Here is a 14,185-nt window from a genome sequence, read left to right on the forward strand (position 1 = left end):
GTATGTTCTAGGACTGCAGCTCAGCTGAATCCTTATTGCTGAATGGGGAAGATGCTGCTTTTCATTGCTCACCCTGGCAAGCTGATAGCTGATATAAAGTAGACTCAGGTGTCCCAGCACAGTCAGAGCTGAGATTTAGTGCAGGTGACTCAAAAAGTTTGTGTTAAGCAGGCTCTGAAAAGCCTTTTTTTGAGCAGTGTTAGGATGATGCTACCTGTGGTGGTCGAGCACCAAGTAATTCCATTCATTTAACTAAATTCCTTCTGAATCCCATCTTGCCTGCCTTTATTCTTTCATGTAATGGTATTAATGTCATCATCTGTACTCTTCAGTGTCTGTCTTGTCTGTTGTGCTGCATACTTGCTAAGTTTAGAGGCCTGTGAGCATTTGGCTTTACTAGACTATCACATGATAAAAATAAGATTGTCATGAGTTTCCTGATCCTTTTCTGGATACTGGAGGCAAGATATTAAACCGTAGAAATAACCGGTAAACAAAGCACACCATGTGTGTCCTCTGCGTTCAGAGTCTGGAAGGGTTAATCTCATATTCCTTAAGTGATCTGTTTTGAAATGAGGAAAAAGCCATAGTTTTTCCATACACTGCTGCAAAACTGAATCTGAGCAGTGTCTCTACAGTATCTCTGGAGTTCTCCTTATTTAGATTTCTAAAGGGCATTAGTGTTAAGTGGTGTCTGGTTCTACTCGGTCTGGTGTGCAAGTGTTCAGTTTTGTAATGGTTTTTAGTATGTTGCGCAACTTTGGATATTTGACAGACCTTTTTCTCCCTTTATATAGACATTGATGATTCGAGACTGGTGGATGTGTATGATCATCAGTGTAATGTTCGAGTTTCTGGAGTACAGTCTGGAACACCAGCTTCCAAACTTCAGCGAATGTTGGTGGGATCACGTATGTACTGCATAGATTGTAACGTATTTGTCGAAATGGAAGTATATATTTTAAAGGGAGGGGGTAGGAAGTGGTGAGAGCTAAATTATATCATGTGCACGTGGCCAAAGGTGTATGCGTGACTACTGCCGTGCCGGAGCATCAGTGCTTCTCCGTGTTGAGTTTGTAATATGTTTGTCACTGTTTGTATAATTTTGTGGGTTTTCAAACTATTGCACAGGGTTGAATATTTGTTTTGGTTCATTTCACATCAGAGCAAGAATCTAAAGCTTTACCTGAACAATTTCAAATATTTGGTGATGGTACAAACAATAAAATCTGCTATTAAGAAAAAGGTAAAATTTTGTGTATAAAGTTTCAGTGATTTTTTTTTTTTGCCTGTTAAAAAAAAACCAAACCAAAACCAGACTCAGTGCAATTTGTGTCCAGCTCTTCCTTCTGTGCAAACCTATCTTCACTGTTTTCTGAAAACAGTAAATATTACTGTGTTTAGAATTTCTGGTGTGGTTTATAAAAAGGTTTTAAAAGATAAAGTTTTGGCCTTCCTGAAAAGCTGTATGGTCTTTGCACGTGATAGTCTGTAACCACTCTTGCACTAAAATACTGCTTGTGTGTATTTTGTCAAGCCAGAGGGACTACTGTGATCTCGTTTCTCTATGGAAGAAACAAGCTCTATAGCTTAGTGACACACTTTTTAAAATTATTTTTTATTTTCCTATGAAATGTAAATTGGTTACCAGAGCGATCAGAATTATCTACATTCAGGGCACACAGCTGCAGTTCTTATGTTATTTTGGCTTGTTTTTATTCTTCCAGTACAAGCTCTTTCCCAAGCTTGTGATGATTTGCTGCATGGTTGTATTTATGAAAGTAAATGCATTATGTATAAAGACATTGAGCAAAGCTATTTTGCCTTCAAAAAAACTTCTTATGAAATTAACACTCTGTGCTCTGCTGCTTTGAATGTGGAGGACAGCCAGGTTTTTTTCAGCTCAAGAGCTCCATCTCCAGAGTTAACGCTTGGCAGTAAGACAGAGCATGGGGAGAAATCACTTGTTTATTTTCACATCTTGAGCCTGGAGAGAAGTCATTTCTTTAGGAGGCAGCCTGGAGCTTAAAGACTGTGTTAAGTTATTGGGCATAGTAAAATCCAGTCCGTAGGAACATGTTCAGATTTTTTTGTTTGGTGTGTTTAGTCTAAAGTTCTCACTTAGCAGAGTGGAGTTGAGCTGATGGTAAGTGGGAAGAGGTCTCTTCTGTAGCAGAATTAATACAGCAAAAGAGAAGCTGCAGCTATCACTTGTGGAGCACTTTTGCTTTATTTGAGTAGACTTGGGCAGCTGAGATTCTTTCTGGCAGTTCATGCACCTCTTCTCTGGGGATGTTCCATCCTCGTGACTGAGAGTGTGTCTGCAAGTATGTGTACCTGTAGTGTCTTCCTTGTGCAAGCTTTAGTGCTGCTTCTCCAGCATCACTGTGTTTTTCTCCTTCCAGTGGATAATGGATGTGATCTTATGTAACGGATTAGGAATTTACTGTGGGATGAAGACTCTGTCTTGGCTTTCTTTGAAAACATACAAATGGCAAGGACTTTGGAACATTCCTACATACAAGTAAGTTGGTGTAGAAAGTAACTCCGCAAGCAGGAGCACAGTGCGGAGATGTTAAAGATCTCGGTTGTTGAAGGCTTGTTCGGTCAGGGTTAACGTGAACTAAAGAATTCATGTGTGTTTAGATGACTCAAGTATCTAGTAACGTACTACTGCGTGGAAGCTTGTTTATGAGAGTTTTATTTAACTTGCAAATGAACTTGTTGAAAATACACCTGTCTGTTGTGAGCATTGCCTGATGTCTGGGAAGGAGGGCACCTTGTGGAAATGAGCTTATTTAATGAAATTGTTAAAGGAGATGCAGGAATCCGAGTCAGGATCATACTCTCATTGACAGCAAGGATATATTTGGTCCTTGTGCAAATAATGCATTCCCTAGTAATCAGAACTTCGTAGTAACTGGGACACTGAAACTTAAAATTTTGACAAATTCCTTGTAGTCTTGTACCAGTAATGAACTACCCTTTCCTGCAGTGTGTCTTTGCGAACTGAGGAACTGCTTACTACAATGGGTGTAGTATGTTAAAGTTTAAAATGATAGTCCAAATAACAGCCTTCTAACTCAGAATGTTAATCTCATTAAGTAGTAATTTTTATGGAGTTAATAGAGGCATTTTGCATACATGAATTGGTGTCTCAAATGGAAATGTTAGTAGATGTCCCTTATGTGCTGTTTCTTAAAATTGCAAGAATGTGTTCTGCTTTTTTTCAGAGGTAAAATGAAGAGAATTGTCTTCCAGTTCACCCCATATAGCTGGGTCAAATTTGAGTGGAAGCCAGCATCCAGCTTACGCAGATGGCTAGCAGTTTGTGGCATAATCTTTGTAGTAAGGAAACTTTTGTCTTTTCTCTATCCTTTGATTTAATGTTTTGTAACACTCAACCAACTGTCCGAGGGTAACTTAGGCTGAAACGCTGACATGGTGATGTGTCTTTAGTTGAGGCTGGAAGAGATCGCTTCCGAATCCTGCAGAAAAGGTGTCTGTTTCTGTGTCTCTGGTACCATTTACAGATTCATTGCATAAATATTTGTTCTTGCTTGCTGAACAGTGTTGATTGGCAATGTGAGCAATATGAACTGTGATCTACAGATAATTCAGCAAGTAACTGCTGCTACCAAAACCATCGGTTTTGGATGAAGGTGGCTTGTTTCTCTCAGTCTTAAGCAGATACACATCACATTACAGCTGGGGAGGACCGTAACCAAAGCCTCGGGCTTGTACATGTTAGCTCTGAGCAGCATGGCTCCTGAAGCACACAGTTTTGCCTCAGATAATATTTTTATACAGACTTAAATAATCAATTATCCTAGATTTTTTTTTAATGTTTCACTGAACATGTAGCACGTGATGGTGCTAACACTGTCCAGCTTGACCAGTTCAGGTACAGTAGCTGCCCCATTTAGACAGAAGAGAAAGATGGCTTCTCCAGCAGTCACAACAAATTGACAGTCTACCTCCTTCATCTAGCCACCTGAGTGGCTGAATTTGTATTATGGGAATGCATCATCTTGAATCCATAACTTCATGTCACAGGTATCGCGCACGTGGTGCTGATGGGGAGGATAAACTTGGCAGTTTAAGTGCTTTTTCCCCACTCCTGCCTCTTGTCAGCTGGGGGACTTTGGCCTTTGTGCTGTCCATGGGATGTCACTTGGCTCTGTTTTGAGCAACTCAAACTTATTTCAGTTCAGCAACTGTGAAGTTTAACAAGCCTTGTGACACTTCTAGTGACTCCAGAGACAGCGGGCATTAACCAGTTTCTGTATTGCTGCTGGTACAGGATATAACCATTTTTTAACAGCTGCTAGAACAGCATACCTTTAAGCATCTTGACATATGTGGAATATGAAACCTGGTGGTGGTTTATTTTGGGGTCTGTGCAGTGAAGTCCCCTATTACGGTTTGCTGAGTAGGACACATTAGTCAGCTTGGCAAGCCACCACCACGTCTCTCGCTCGCATAACATTGCATTTTACGCTGCTGTCACATTGCAGCCCTGAGTGTGCTTCAGGAACAATGTGCTGTCTGTAAGTACACAAGCAGCGTCCAGCAGTGCCAGCAGTGAGTGCCAGGCAGTTTGCAAACTCAGTCAGTTGAATACAAGTTCACATCACCTGATTTCCGCTACATAAAGCATTTGCCAAGTTCACATAGCACAACAGACTTGCTGAGGTTCCCATCGTTTATGGGAGAAGTAAAGGAAATGTGCCTGCATAAATAAAATACACGTTTCTCTGAATGGTTGCTGTGTGCGTACTCCCAACTTTTTGCACCCTGATGAAACTGGGGTTTAGGTGCTGGAGCAGATTTTATGAATTTATGCTAGTCTTTGGTAATGTTTCTTTTAGCAAAGCCTAGCTTCAGCTGACAGTTTATAAGCAGCTTCAGGTATTGGCTCACTCTTTTGGATTAAACAATGCTTAATACCATTTGTTGTAATTTCTTTTGAAGTGAGAAACTTGTCTCTACTTGCTCACTTAATCACATTGCCAGGGCAGGTCACTTGAGAGCATTTTGCTAAAATGTATATGCAATTCTTCTAAGCTGGCTTTGGTAGTGACATTTGCATAACTGCGTAAAAAACCGAAGCAAACAGAATAACCCAGGATGTACTGCTTATGCCTCTTGTTATTTTGGGGTTCCCTCAGATTTTACACGATAGTGAAAGGACGAGTTGTTGCTTTTAGGATTGGATATCGGTAGTTCTGCAGGTACTTCAAACTCCCGATAAACTTGTTCAAAATTTGAGGCAGTGCTTGTTGAGGTTTCTGTTGTGTTTTTTTTAAATACCTCTTCAACACACATAAAATTGTTCACAACCCAGCTGTTCTTGGTCACTGTTGCCACTGATGATGTTGCGCTCAGTAATACTGAGTAGGAGTTTGTGGGGGGAGTCATGCAGGGAGAGAGGGAGATTCCAGGCTTCATTCAGTGAAGTCTTCTGAATGTAATTAAAATGTCCTTTTTCTCAGTTTTTATTGGCAGAGCTGAACACGTTTTACTTGAAGTTTGTCCTTTGGATGCCACCAGAACACTACTTGGTCCTGTTACGACTTGTCTTTTTTGTCAATGTGGGAGGTGTGGCTATGAGGGAGATCTACGACTTCATGGATGACCCGTAAGCCAGTCCTCTTGTGTATATACCATGTCAAGCTTCACTTGCTTTATTTTGAATTTGCTCCAGCTTGTTGGCATCCATCTCGGGGCAGTAGTTCAGCTTGTCAGGGACAAAAAGACCTAATCCCAAAGCATCTGCTTTGTGTTCTTTTGTTTTGGAGGTAAAATTCTGACTAGATCTGGTTAGAGAACAGCTGTTGTTAAGGGCATTCTGTGTGCACTGTTTTTAACCTCAGTTTTTAATAAATGATCGCTCTTTTGAGAATGTAATGCGTAAATTAGCTGGAGTGCCACTGGCTTGTGGGCAGAGGAGTACTCAACTCCGCTTTCAGATTGATAGCCAGGAACTAGTCCTTAGATGTGCCTTCTAAGGGCAGCAGGGCCCGAACTAAAACAAAACCCCAAACAAATGTTTCTTAAAGGCGCTTCTTTTCTTGAGCTATCTTCCAACTGGTCCCTGGTCCTCTGGAGCTCTTGCAGCACCCTCTTGCAGATCAGAGGAGCCTTTATAGCAAAGTGTATTGAAGGCGAAGTGCACCCATACACAACAGTGCATGTACTTTCAGACTGTTCCTACTTAAGCATCGTATTTGTCCTTGCTGCTTTTGTTTCTGCAGACCATGTAAGACCTGAGAAAGCTTTGTTCTCAAAATCGCGTTTTCTTTTAAGTTTTAGTAGTAATGTCACAAATTGCCTGAGCCCACATCTTAAGTCTAAGACAAAGTCTGGCTTCAAGGGATGTTTCATTGTCTGTCGCTGACCAACACAAAAAGTGTCTGTGTTCAGAATTTAGGGTTCCAACATTCTATGAAGATCAGTTTCCCTTGCAAGGCTTTGACTCCTAGAACTGGGAAGAAGGGTCAACCCACATTGCTTAGTCGGATTTCAGGACATTCAGCAGTGGCAGGCTGCCCCTGCCCTTGGTGTCGGACCTACTGGTTTGGGACGTGCCTCCAACTCAAAGGTAAGAAGAGGTCTCTGCCTCTCACTGGTGAGCTCCTCTCCTTAGCACCATGCACAATCTTCTGGTCCTTGTGTTTGGGTTGGAAAAACTCCTTTGCCCTCTGCTCAACCACATGGCATAACATTGAAATTTAGGAGAATCATCACTCACCGGTGCCTCATTGCTGATTCACTTTGTTGCCATTCTTTCAATGAGCTGGAGAAGTTCATCCAGCAAGCAGAGGCTCTCATCCTGAACTGCATGTCTTCATCATTGCCACCACCAGCTACTGTTCCGTTTCTCTTGGTGGGTAAGGTGACTAGCCCCCTCGCTTCTGAGGTCCATGGCTCTTCTTGAAGCACCACAGAGCTGATGTCATCAGACTGCTTATGCAAAATGGCAGAACCTAGCACCTGGTCTTACCTAATATCTTCTCTGCGAAGGCTTTTGCGACTGGACTTTGATTCCTTCGTGCATTTCAGCTCATCCAAGCAGAGATAATCTACCCCCGTTTTACCAGCTTAACTGGGTGTATTTTCACTTGCACATGATTTTGAACCAAGGAACCATTTTGGATTCTTCCTGTTGTGTTGTAGGGAGAAGCTGCTGGGGAAGAGTGGGCTGAACCAGAAGCTCCCAGCTAACAGCATGTGAGAAACCTTCCTGACCTTTTCCTTTTGGAAACTCGCTCAACTTCTTGATGGGACAAAGGTTGGAATATTCCATTGACCTTCCTTGTCAGAAACATGGCTCATTGCCTTCTCTGGTAGTGACAGGATTATCTGAGATAAACTGATTAGATCTCTTCAGCTAACCTTGCAATATTTAGTCTAGAAAGTAGTGAGGTTCAAATATGAAGACTCTCCTCCTCTCATTCAGGATTCTTAGTGTCTGCAGACAGTTCTAGGGCTTTGTTTTCAGGAACTTGGTCTGAGCATGGTGACAATAAAGTATCTAGAATTGAAATAGTCCAAGAGGAGGGGTGGTCCTTGAAGCTGTTCTCCAGCTCTTACATACCACTTTCGTATTGTGATCAACGTGCTGCCTCTGAGTTCTTGAGGACTGGCTATGTGAAATGTTCCTGACCAGAAGTACCTTGATGCAAGAGTCTGTAGCATTTGACCTTGTCATATCTTCCTGGTTTCTAAGTCTTCAGGTCTCTTCCAAGGAGTCTGCATTGAGGCCATGAATTTTAATCTCATTCATCAAAAAAAAAAGGACTTGTCTTTAAAATCTTTCATGAGTAGAAGGGCAGGAAACAAACTCTCTTCCTTGGCAGCTTTAGGTTCTGCACAGCTCTTCTGTTGGGGTTACCTTTTTTTCTTTTTTTGTCAGTGTGCTGTCATAAGCTAGTGAAAGAAAAGAAAGGCAAATGAGGAAGCAGATCAGCAAAGCAGAGAGCTGACCTAGTCATCTGAACAGCTTGAGTTCACAGTGAGAGGTTTGCCGTTTCGTTTTTTCTCTCTGTCCATGTGTTAAGGCCGGTTTCTGCCCATTTAATCTGTCATACCAGATGAACCACCTGGAGCAGTTTCTGAAGCCCTTTCATCTGAGTTGGTCTAGGCAGGATACTTTTTAAAATGGAATGCAGTCATACCATCTGCATCAGCAATAACCTACACTTGATTTGCTGCATCGTATTTTATTCCAGTGTATTCGGACGATTTTGTGTAGTTTGAACTTGGGCATTGGTGTCAAATATGACTCTCAGGCCTCATGTTTAAGACACTGTGTGTTTTGTGTGCTTGACTTGCGATGACTGCCCTGGATTCAGGAGAGGGAAGAGAAGCTCTGTTTGCTCTCCACGCTTAAATCCCTTCCCAGATACTGAGAATCCAAGGGGATGCAGTGGAGCAGGTACGTCTGAGCAACAGGAAAACGCCTGCTAAAGGAAGGGCGCTCTCTCCAGTGCCGCTGCTGGCATCTGATGAGGAGAGGGGGAGAAAAACTGGGAGGAAATGTGCAGTTGCAGCTCCCTCTGCCCCAGCGCTATCGGAGGTGCTTGGGGCCTGTTCTGGTGTGCGCTGGGCAGGGTACCAGCTGGAGGCGACAGGCTGTCAGGCTTCTTTCTCTGCCTAGCAGAGCGAAGCGTTAGCAGAGCAGCCACCCTCCACGGAAATCCTATCAGGGATTGGTAAGGTGGCTTCTCTTTCATCCACTGCCTGGCAAAACCAGCGCGAAAATACGGCCCAAGGAGCTTACGTGGCTGCTGAATATGGCAGCATTTACCACGTCAATGCCTCAGCCAGGCAGGAGGCTGTACATCAGAGCAGGCGGAGACCAGACTGGAATTTCCCATTGCTGCGATGCCCTGGAAGTACTGCAGAGGTCATCTTAACGTGCCCGTCCCTCTCTCCCCAGCCCTCTGCAGGTTTGTTCTATCGCTTTGCTCCCATCTCCTCTGTCCTGCCCCAGTAGTTCTGCCACTTTACACTGAATTCTTCCTGGATGTTTCACTTAACATCTTATGCTGTGGTAGGAATGGAATAACGCAGCAAGCTGGACAAAAGAGAAAGGACCGGGTAGGAAAGCATGCTTCAGAATACACTGTGGTTAAGTGAGAGGGCGAGGCCCTCTGCGGAACAGATGCTCCCTGTGTTTAAAGCACAGACATACAGAACAAAGGCAGAATAAGGAATAACAGAGGGCAAAAAGAACAGCCACCTTTGTTTAGTTGGTGGTGCTTCTATTTGCATCGTTTGTCTCGAGCGTCTTCATAACCAGTTAGGGCAGTAGGTTCAGGGCTAACAGGAAAGTGCACCAAAATGCTTCTTTGTGTGGTTTTTGAGTAAAAGATACTATCCAAAGGCTGCTGAGAAAAGTTAGTTGTGTGTCCTTGCTAGTGAAACGGTGGTTATGATGGTTGAGGGTATTGCTTTTCTCAAGTTCAGCCTTCCTTGATTCAAATCAGTTGGATTTTAGGAAACATTTAATTAAATCATGCCTTCGGGGGAAAAAAAAAAGGAAAAAAATACATACGACTTCTAGTAGCTTTCTCTTGGTTCTTTCCTCTAATGGGAATAAAATCCCATTTTAGATGCAGAAATGCGTGCTGGAAGAACAAAATTTTGTCTGCCAAGCAGGAAGTGATGTATTTGACTCTGTGCTGTTGGATAGCACATATGCATGCACCAGTGGTGCTGCAGTGGGCAGGATTTCAGTGCCATCTAATGCATGAAAAGGGGCTTGTTCTGTTGCCCAAACAGAACCCCATTTGATTATTGATATATGAATCGTCTGGTCAGTAAGCTCTAGAAATGTCAAGTCTAGAAATGACATGAACAGACAAGGTGAAGAAGTGGAGGATCTAAGTGGTTGGGATCAAGCAGCTTACCTTACCTGGGTTTCCAGCAATAGGCAATTCCCCGCGAGGGTAATGAGGCTTCCTAAAGGCAGCCTCTAGGTGTTTTGGGTTTATATATTTCCCGTGCAGGAATAGGTGACCCAAAAGATGGTGTATTTCCAGTCTCTCCTTCTGCACATAGAGCCTCTGAACAGATGCCTTGATTCTACTGCGGTTTAATTTCTGGCATTACTGATTGATGAGTCCTTCACTAGACGTGTACGTAGCACTGCAGCATCTCATTGACTTGTCTGGTACTGCTTAAAAACAAACCCGGGGGATTAAATATTAATCATGTATTTGCCCCAAGGTTGTGTTGTCCTAGAAGTGAAACGCCGTCCTTGTGTCTTCCAGTATCTTCCCTGTTTGTTATTAAGCTTGCTTCTTTTAAAATCCGTTCAGAGATCATTAGCGACAGCTCACTGAATACCTTTTGGGGAAGAGAGTAGGTTTCAGAATGCAGTTATATAGGGGTTAAATATGGTTATGGCAGTGTGACTTGACGTTTGCAGAGGAAATCTAGGAGTAGACCTTCTATTTCACACCGTACCCTGAGCCTCAGCTGATCTCAAGCTGGTCAGATAATTGTTTTATGTGGATCTACCAATATGCTCAAAATGAGGATACTTCCTTGTGTCACGTGATGACGAAGTTTAACTTTTCACGTATTTTCAGAGCCTCTCAGAGGAAACTTAAGTAATACCAACATGAAGGTCATCAGCCTGCATAGACTTAGTACACGTGTAGTCCAAACTAGACTTTCAGAATTGTCCAAAGCTGAATGAAATTATTACCCCAGCTGTCTTTATGAATATTTCTCCGAATGCTTAATTTTACAGCAATAACTTTGTTTTATCTGTGCATTTACTTTGCAGGAAGTTCCATAAGAAGTTGGGTCAGCAGGCATGGCTGGTTGCTGCTATTACTGCCACGGAGTTTCTGATTGTCGTGAAGTATGATCCCTATACACTCACGCTTTCTCTTCCTTTCTACATTACCCAGTGCTGGATCTTGGGGATTATACTTGTGCTCACCTGGACAGCCTGGCGTTTCTTCATTCGGTAAGCGGTGTCTGCTGTGCTACATTCAGTCTGGCCTGGGTCTTACGGGGGGTTGTTCTGGACATCCGTTCCAAAGCGCGTCTTCAAATGTACGCTGTCGTTAGCCTTCAGCGCCTCCTGAAGAGCGACTGCAACTCTTTTGGATGGCTAGAGCTGCAGGGATTTTGTGTGAGAATTATTCAATAAACAGGGCGTTTTCTGTGCGCGATCCTGGCAGTTTTCTTTCTGGATCAAGCCTCCGGTAGCTTTGGTCTCTGTGGGACCACTTGCGTTAGCGTTGCTGCAGGAGCAGGTGAGCGGTTAAGTGCCCGACTGCGCCTGCTCTTCCTGGGTGAGTGAGGATCCAGATGAGATTCCTGTTTTGTTCCTCCGGTGCTCTGAGTTAGACAAGACAAAGATGTTTTGCAGCTTCCTTGCAAGAACCCTCTGCTGTGTTGCGATTGCCCGAGCTGTCCCAGTGTCGGCGACAAAGGAGCCAAGTTAAGCGTGTTTGGTTTAGATGCTGCTCTGTGCAAGTAAATGAAAAGCAGCTGCACAAGGCCGAAGGAATCGCGCTGATCTGTAGAGGAGACCCTGTGCAACAGCAGTGGTTGTTCTTGCGGAGCGTGCTGCTGCGTTACGCTTCTGAAAGAGGTGATAATAGCCAGACTACTAGCAAGCAACACAAATTCCAAGTGAATCAATGCCATCAGCAATTTTAGAAATTTACGGCCAAAAGACCCAAGTGGGTTGTTATCTCGAGGGCACACGCATCCAGAACAGACTTGCCTTGCTGTTCTCGGTGTATATTGAAATTCCTTATTCACATCAGTAGTTCACATCTGTTTGTTTTTCTTTTTAGTGACATCACTTTGCGGTATAAGGAGATAAGGCGACAGAAGCAAGAACACAAATATGAAAAGGACAAATGCTTGAGCAATGGTGATGGACACTCATCAATCCTGGATGAACAAAATGGGAACAACCTAAGGGAGAGGAAACTTTGAGCAACAGACAAAGGGCTGAAAGAAACTCGTAGTGCTCAAGTTGGCCTGGTGGATGGTTTCAACCTTATCCTACCTAACTTGTAATTTTCATTGTTAGCTTTCCAATGTGTGAAAATCCTCTCGGGGAAAAGATGTCACGTTGACATACACACCCTTTCTCCTGATGTACACCTAGTCAGAGTCGGAGAAAGTCTGTGTAGGGGGAAGTCAGAACCAACACCGTTGCAACGATACGGGATCTTCATGCGAGTGTGTTGTATGTCTTCCTTGAAAACAAGGTTTGGAGACAAGGGGCTTGAAAACAAAGCGCAAAGGGAATCTAGCTGATCCATTTCCACTATACTGTGAGATTTCGATTTTGATGTTTGGGCATTAGGAACACTTGTTTTGGAGTGTGCAGATACCAGACACAGGAAATTAATTGGGGTTTTTTTCTGCTGAAACTACCTTGAGCTGTGGAGTAAGATTGTTTAAAGTGTTCAGCCACCAATTAACAGAACTGCAGCGAGATAAACATAGATAAACTGAAGCTTGTGGACAAGTTGCGTAACTTGCACAGAATGTAATACAGTACACTACTGTTACAGCCCCTCTAATACGGGGCTTATTGCCTTTCTCTAAACTGACTTTCAACATCCTGGAATAGCCTACAATAGTTTTATGTTGTATCACAGCTCTAGGGAGACAGACAGCTTCTCCTTAGTTGTTTGGAGCGGTTTCTTTAATTTTTCTTTTAGCCTTGGTCATCTCTTTAAGTGTAAGGGAAGGTTAAATAAGAAAGGCCAACCTGCCTTTCCTTCGGTTCATGGAGTAAAGTGTATTACAAGCAGAAAACTGGGAGTTACTCCATCAGTCTTAAGTTATTTGCCTTATTCTCAGCTCTTTCAGTTCGCTTACCAAGAGCGTTTCATTCTTGGTGTCTGCTGTGCGGGACACGTCCGGTTCTGCCATCCTTCAGAGCTGCCCCGTTCCTCCCAAGGTAACTCCAGACTGCGCAATCTCCCGAGTCCAACCGGAAAAGGCGTTCTCTGCAGTCACGCACAAAATAGCTGTTACGGTGCCGCCGTCCCTGCCAAAAGCCAAAAGAACAAACCGAGGCAAAGTGCGTCATTCATCCCCACGCACTGCATAGCAGTGGAGGTCTGCAGGCCAAGCTAGACAGCATTTTTGCTGGTGACTCAGCATCTAGGAAAAAAAATTGGAAACCTGGGCTGCATTTTCTTTTTTTTTTTTGAGATCATTATTCCAAAATGTAAGTGCTACACTAAGCATCAATTTTGTAACCTCTGCTCTAAGCCTTTGCATCGGCCTCTAAGGCACTGACGTAACCGTATCACTTTTTAAATACTAAAATCTGGCTGTTAAAGGGTATTTTTCAGGGAAGTGTTTGTCCAGAAGAAAATGACATAAACAGCACCAGTAAAATTTCAAGAGTGCAACCCCAAACTTTAAGTGGCAGGAGGCTTGCAGAGCGGCTGACTGGCAAACGTCCGTGTTTTTGACCCGTTTTGGTCTCGTATGTGAATGACAACCAAAATCTGCGTTTCTCCCATGTTTACAGAGTGACCCAGATGCTTTCCAGCCCTAAAGAGTGGGTGCTGAGGAGTAGGGCAGCCTCCAGTTAATGGAGCAGGTTGGTTGCATCTGAAGAGCTCAGCAGAGTTTATGGGCTGGAGGCTGCCGCAGTCGCTTAGCAGACGGAGAGGAGGATGACCAAGCCGAGAGGTGGCATCAGGCTTCTTTCTGGAGCGTGTACAACGTGCTGTGGATAGTCACTCAGCGGCTGCTCTTAAATGATAGTATTTTGCTGCTGTGAGGTAGTGAAGAATATATGGCCATGTAACTAGGTGCTGACGAGTTTGCAAACGGGCGGAGTGTGCCGAGTTGAGCAAGTATTTATTTCTATGCCTTTCCACCCGGAGTCGTTTCTAGTTCCAGCTTTTAGACCAGTCTTACGAATTGTTAACTGATTGTTTGGTAGCTCGTACCAGTGTGTCGTGCTTGTGTAGTCCCAGCTGAGCGAGGCTCAGGTCAGTATATCTCCATTCTGTTTGTGCTGATTAACACTGTGGGCCCCCCCGCCCTCCGATCTTCTTGCAATACGGCCTCCTGGGTCCGTCTCGTGATTCGGGTGGTAGCAGGCACACCTGGGGAGCCTCCTCCTCCCCTCCCCGCCAAAGACCCACTTCTGTACGTTTGGAACAACTGGTGA

The 14,185-nt window shown here is 43.7% G+C and overlaps 1 protein-coding gene across 1 annotated transcript in view; it reads left to right on the plus strand.

Annotated features, from left to right (window-relative positions):
• PTDSS2 (phosphatidylserine synthase 2) overlaps nucleotides 1–11,973 on the plus strand; it is a 42,971-nt gene extending 30,998 nt beyond the window's left edge. Inside the window, exons 7-12 of the mRNA XM_075711906.1 lie at nucleotides 798–911; nucleotides 2,406–2,524; nucleotides 3,234–3,348; nucleotides 5,496–5,641; nucleotides 10,802–10,987; nucleotides 11,829–11,973. Of these exons, the coding sequence (XP_075568021.1) occupies nucleotides 798–911; nucleotides 2,406–2,524; nucleotides 3,234–3,348; nucleotides 5,496–5,641; nucleotides 10,802–10,987; nucleotides 11,829–11,973 (825 nt within the window). The remainder of the gene's footprint in view (nucleotides 1–797; nucleotides 912–2,405; nucleotides 2,525–3,233; nucleotides 3,349–5,495; nucleotides 5,642–10,801; nucleotides 10,988–11,828) is intronic.
• The last annotated feature ends 2,212 nt before the right edge of the window (nucleotides 11,974–14,185 follow it).

This window comes from Pelecanus crispus, chromosome 6, assembly GCF_030463565.1.
Source record: "Pelecanus crispus isolate bPelCri1 chromosome 6, bPelCri1.pri, whole genome shotgun sequence".
Classification (NCBI taxonomy): Eukaryota; Metazoa; Chordata; class Aves; order Pelecaniformes; family Pelecanidae; genus Pelecanus; species Pelecanus crispus.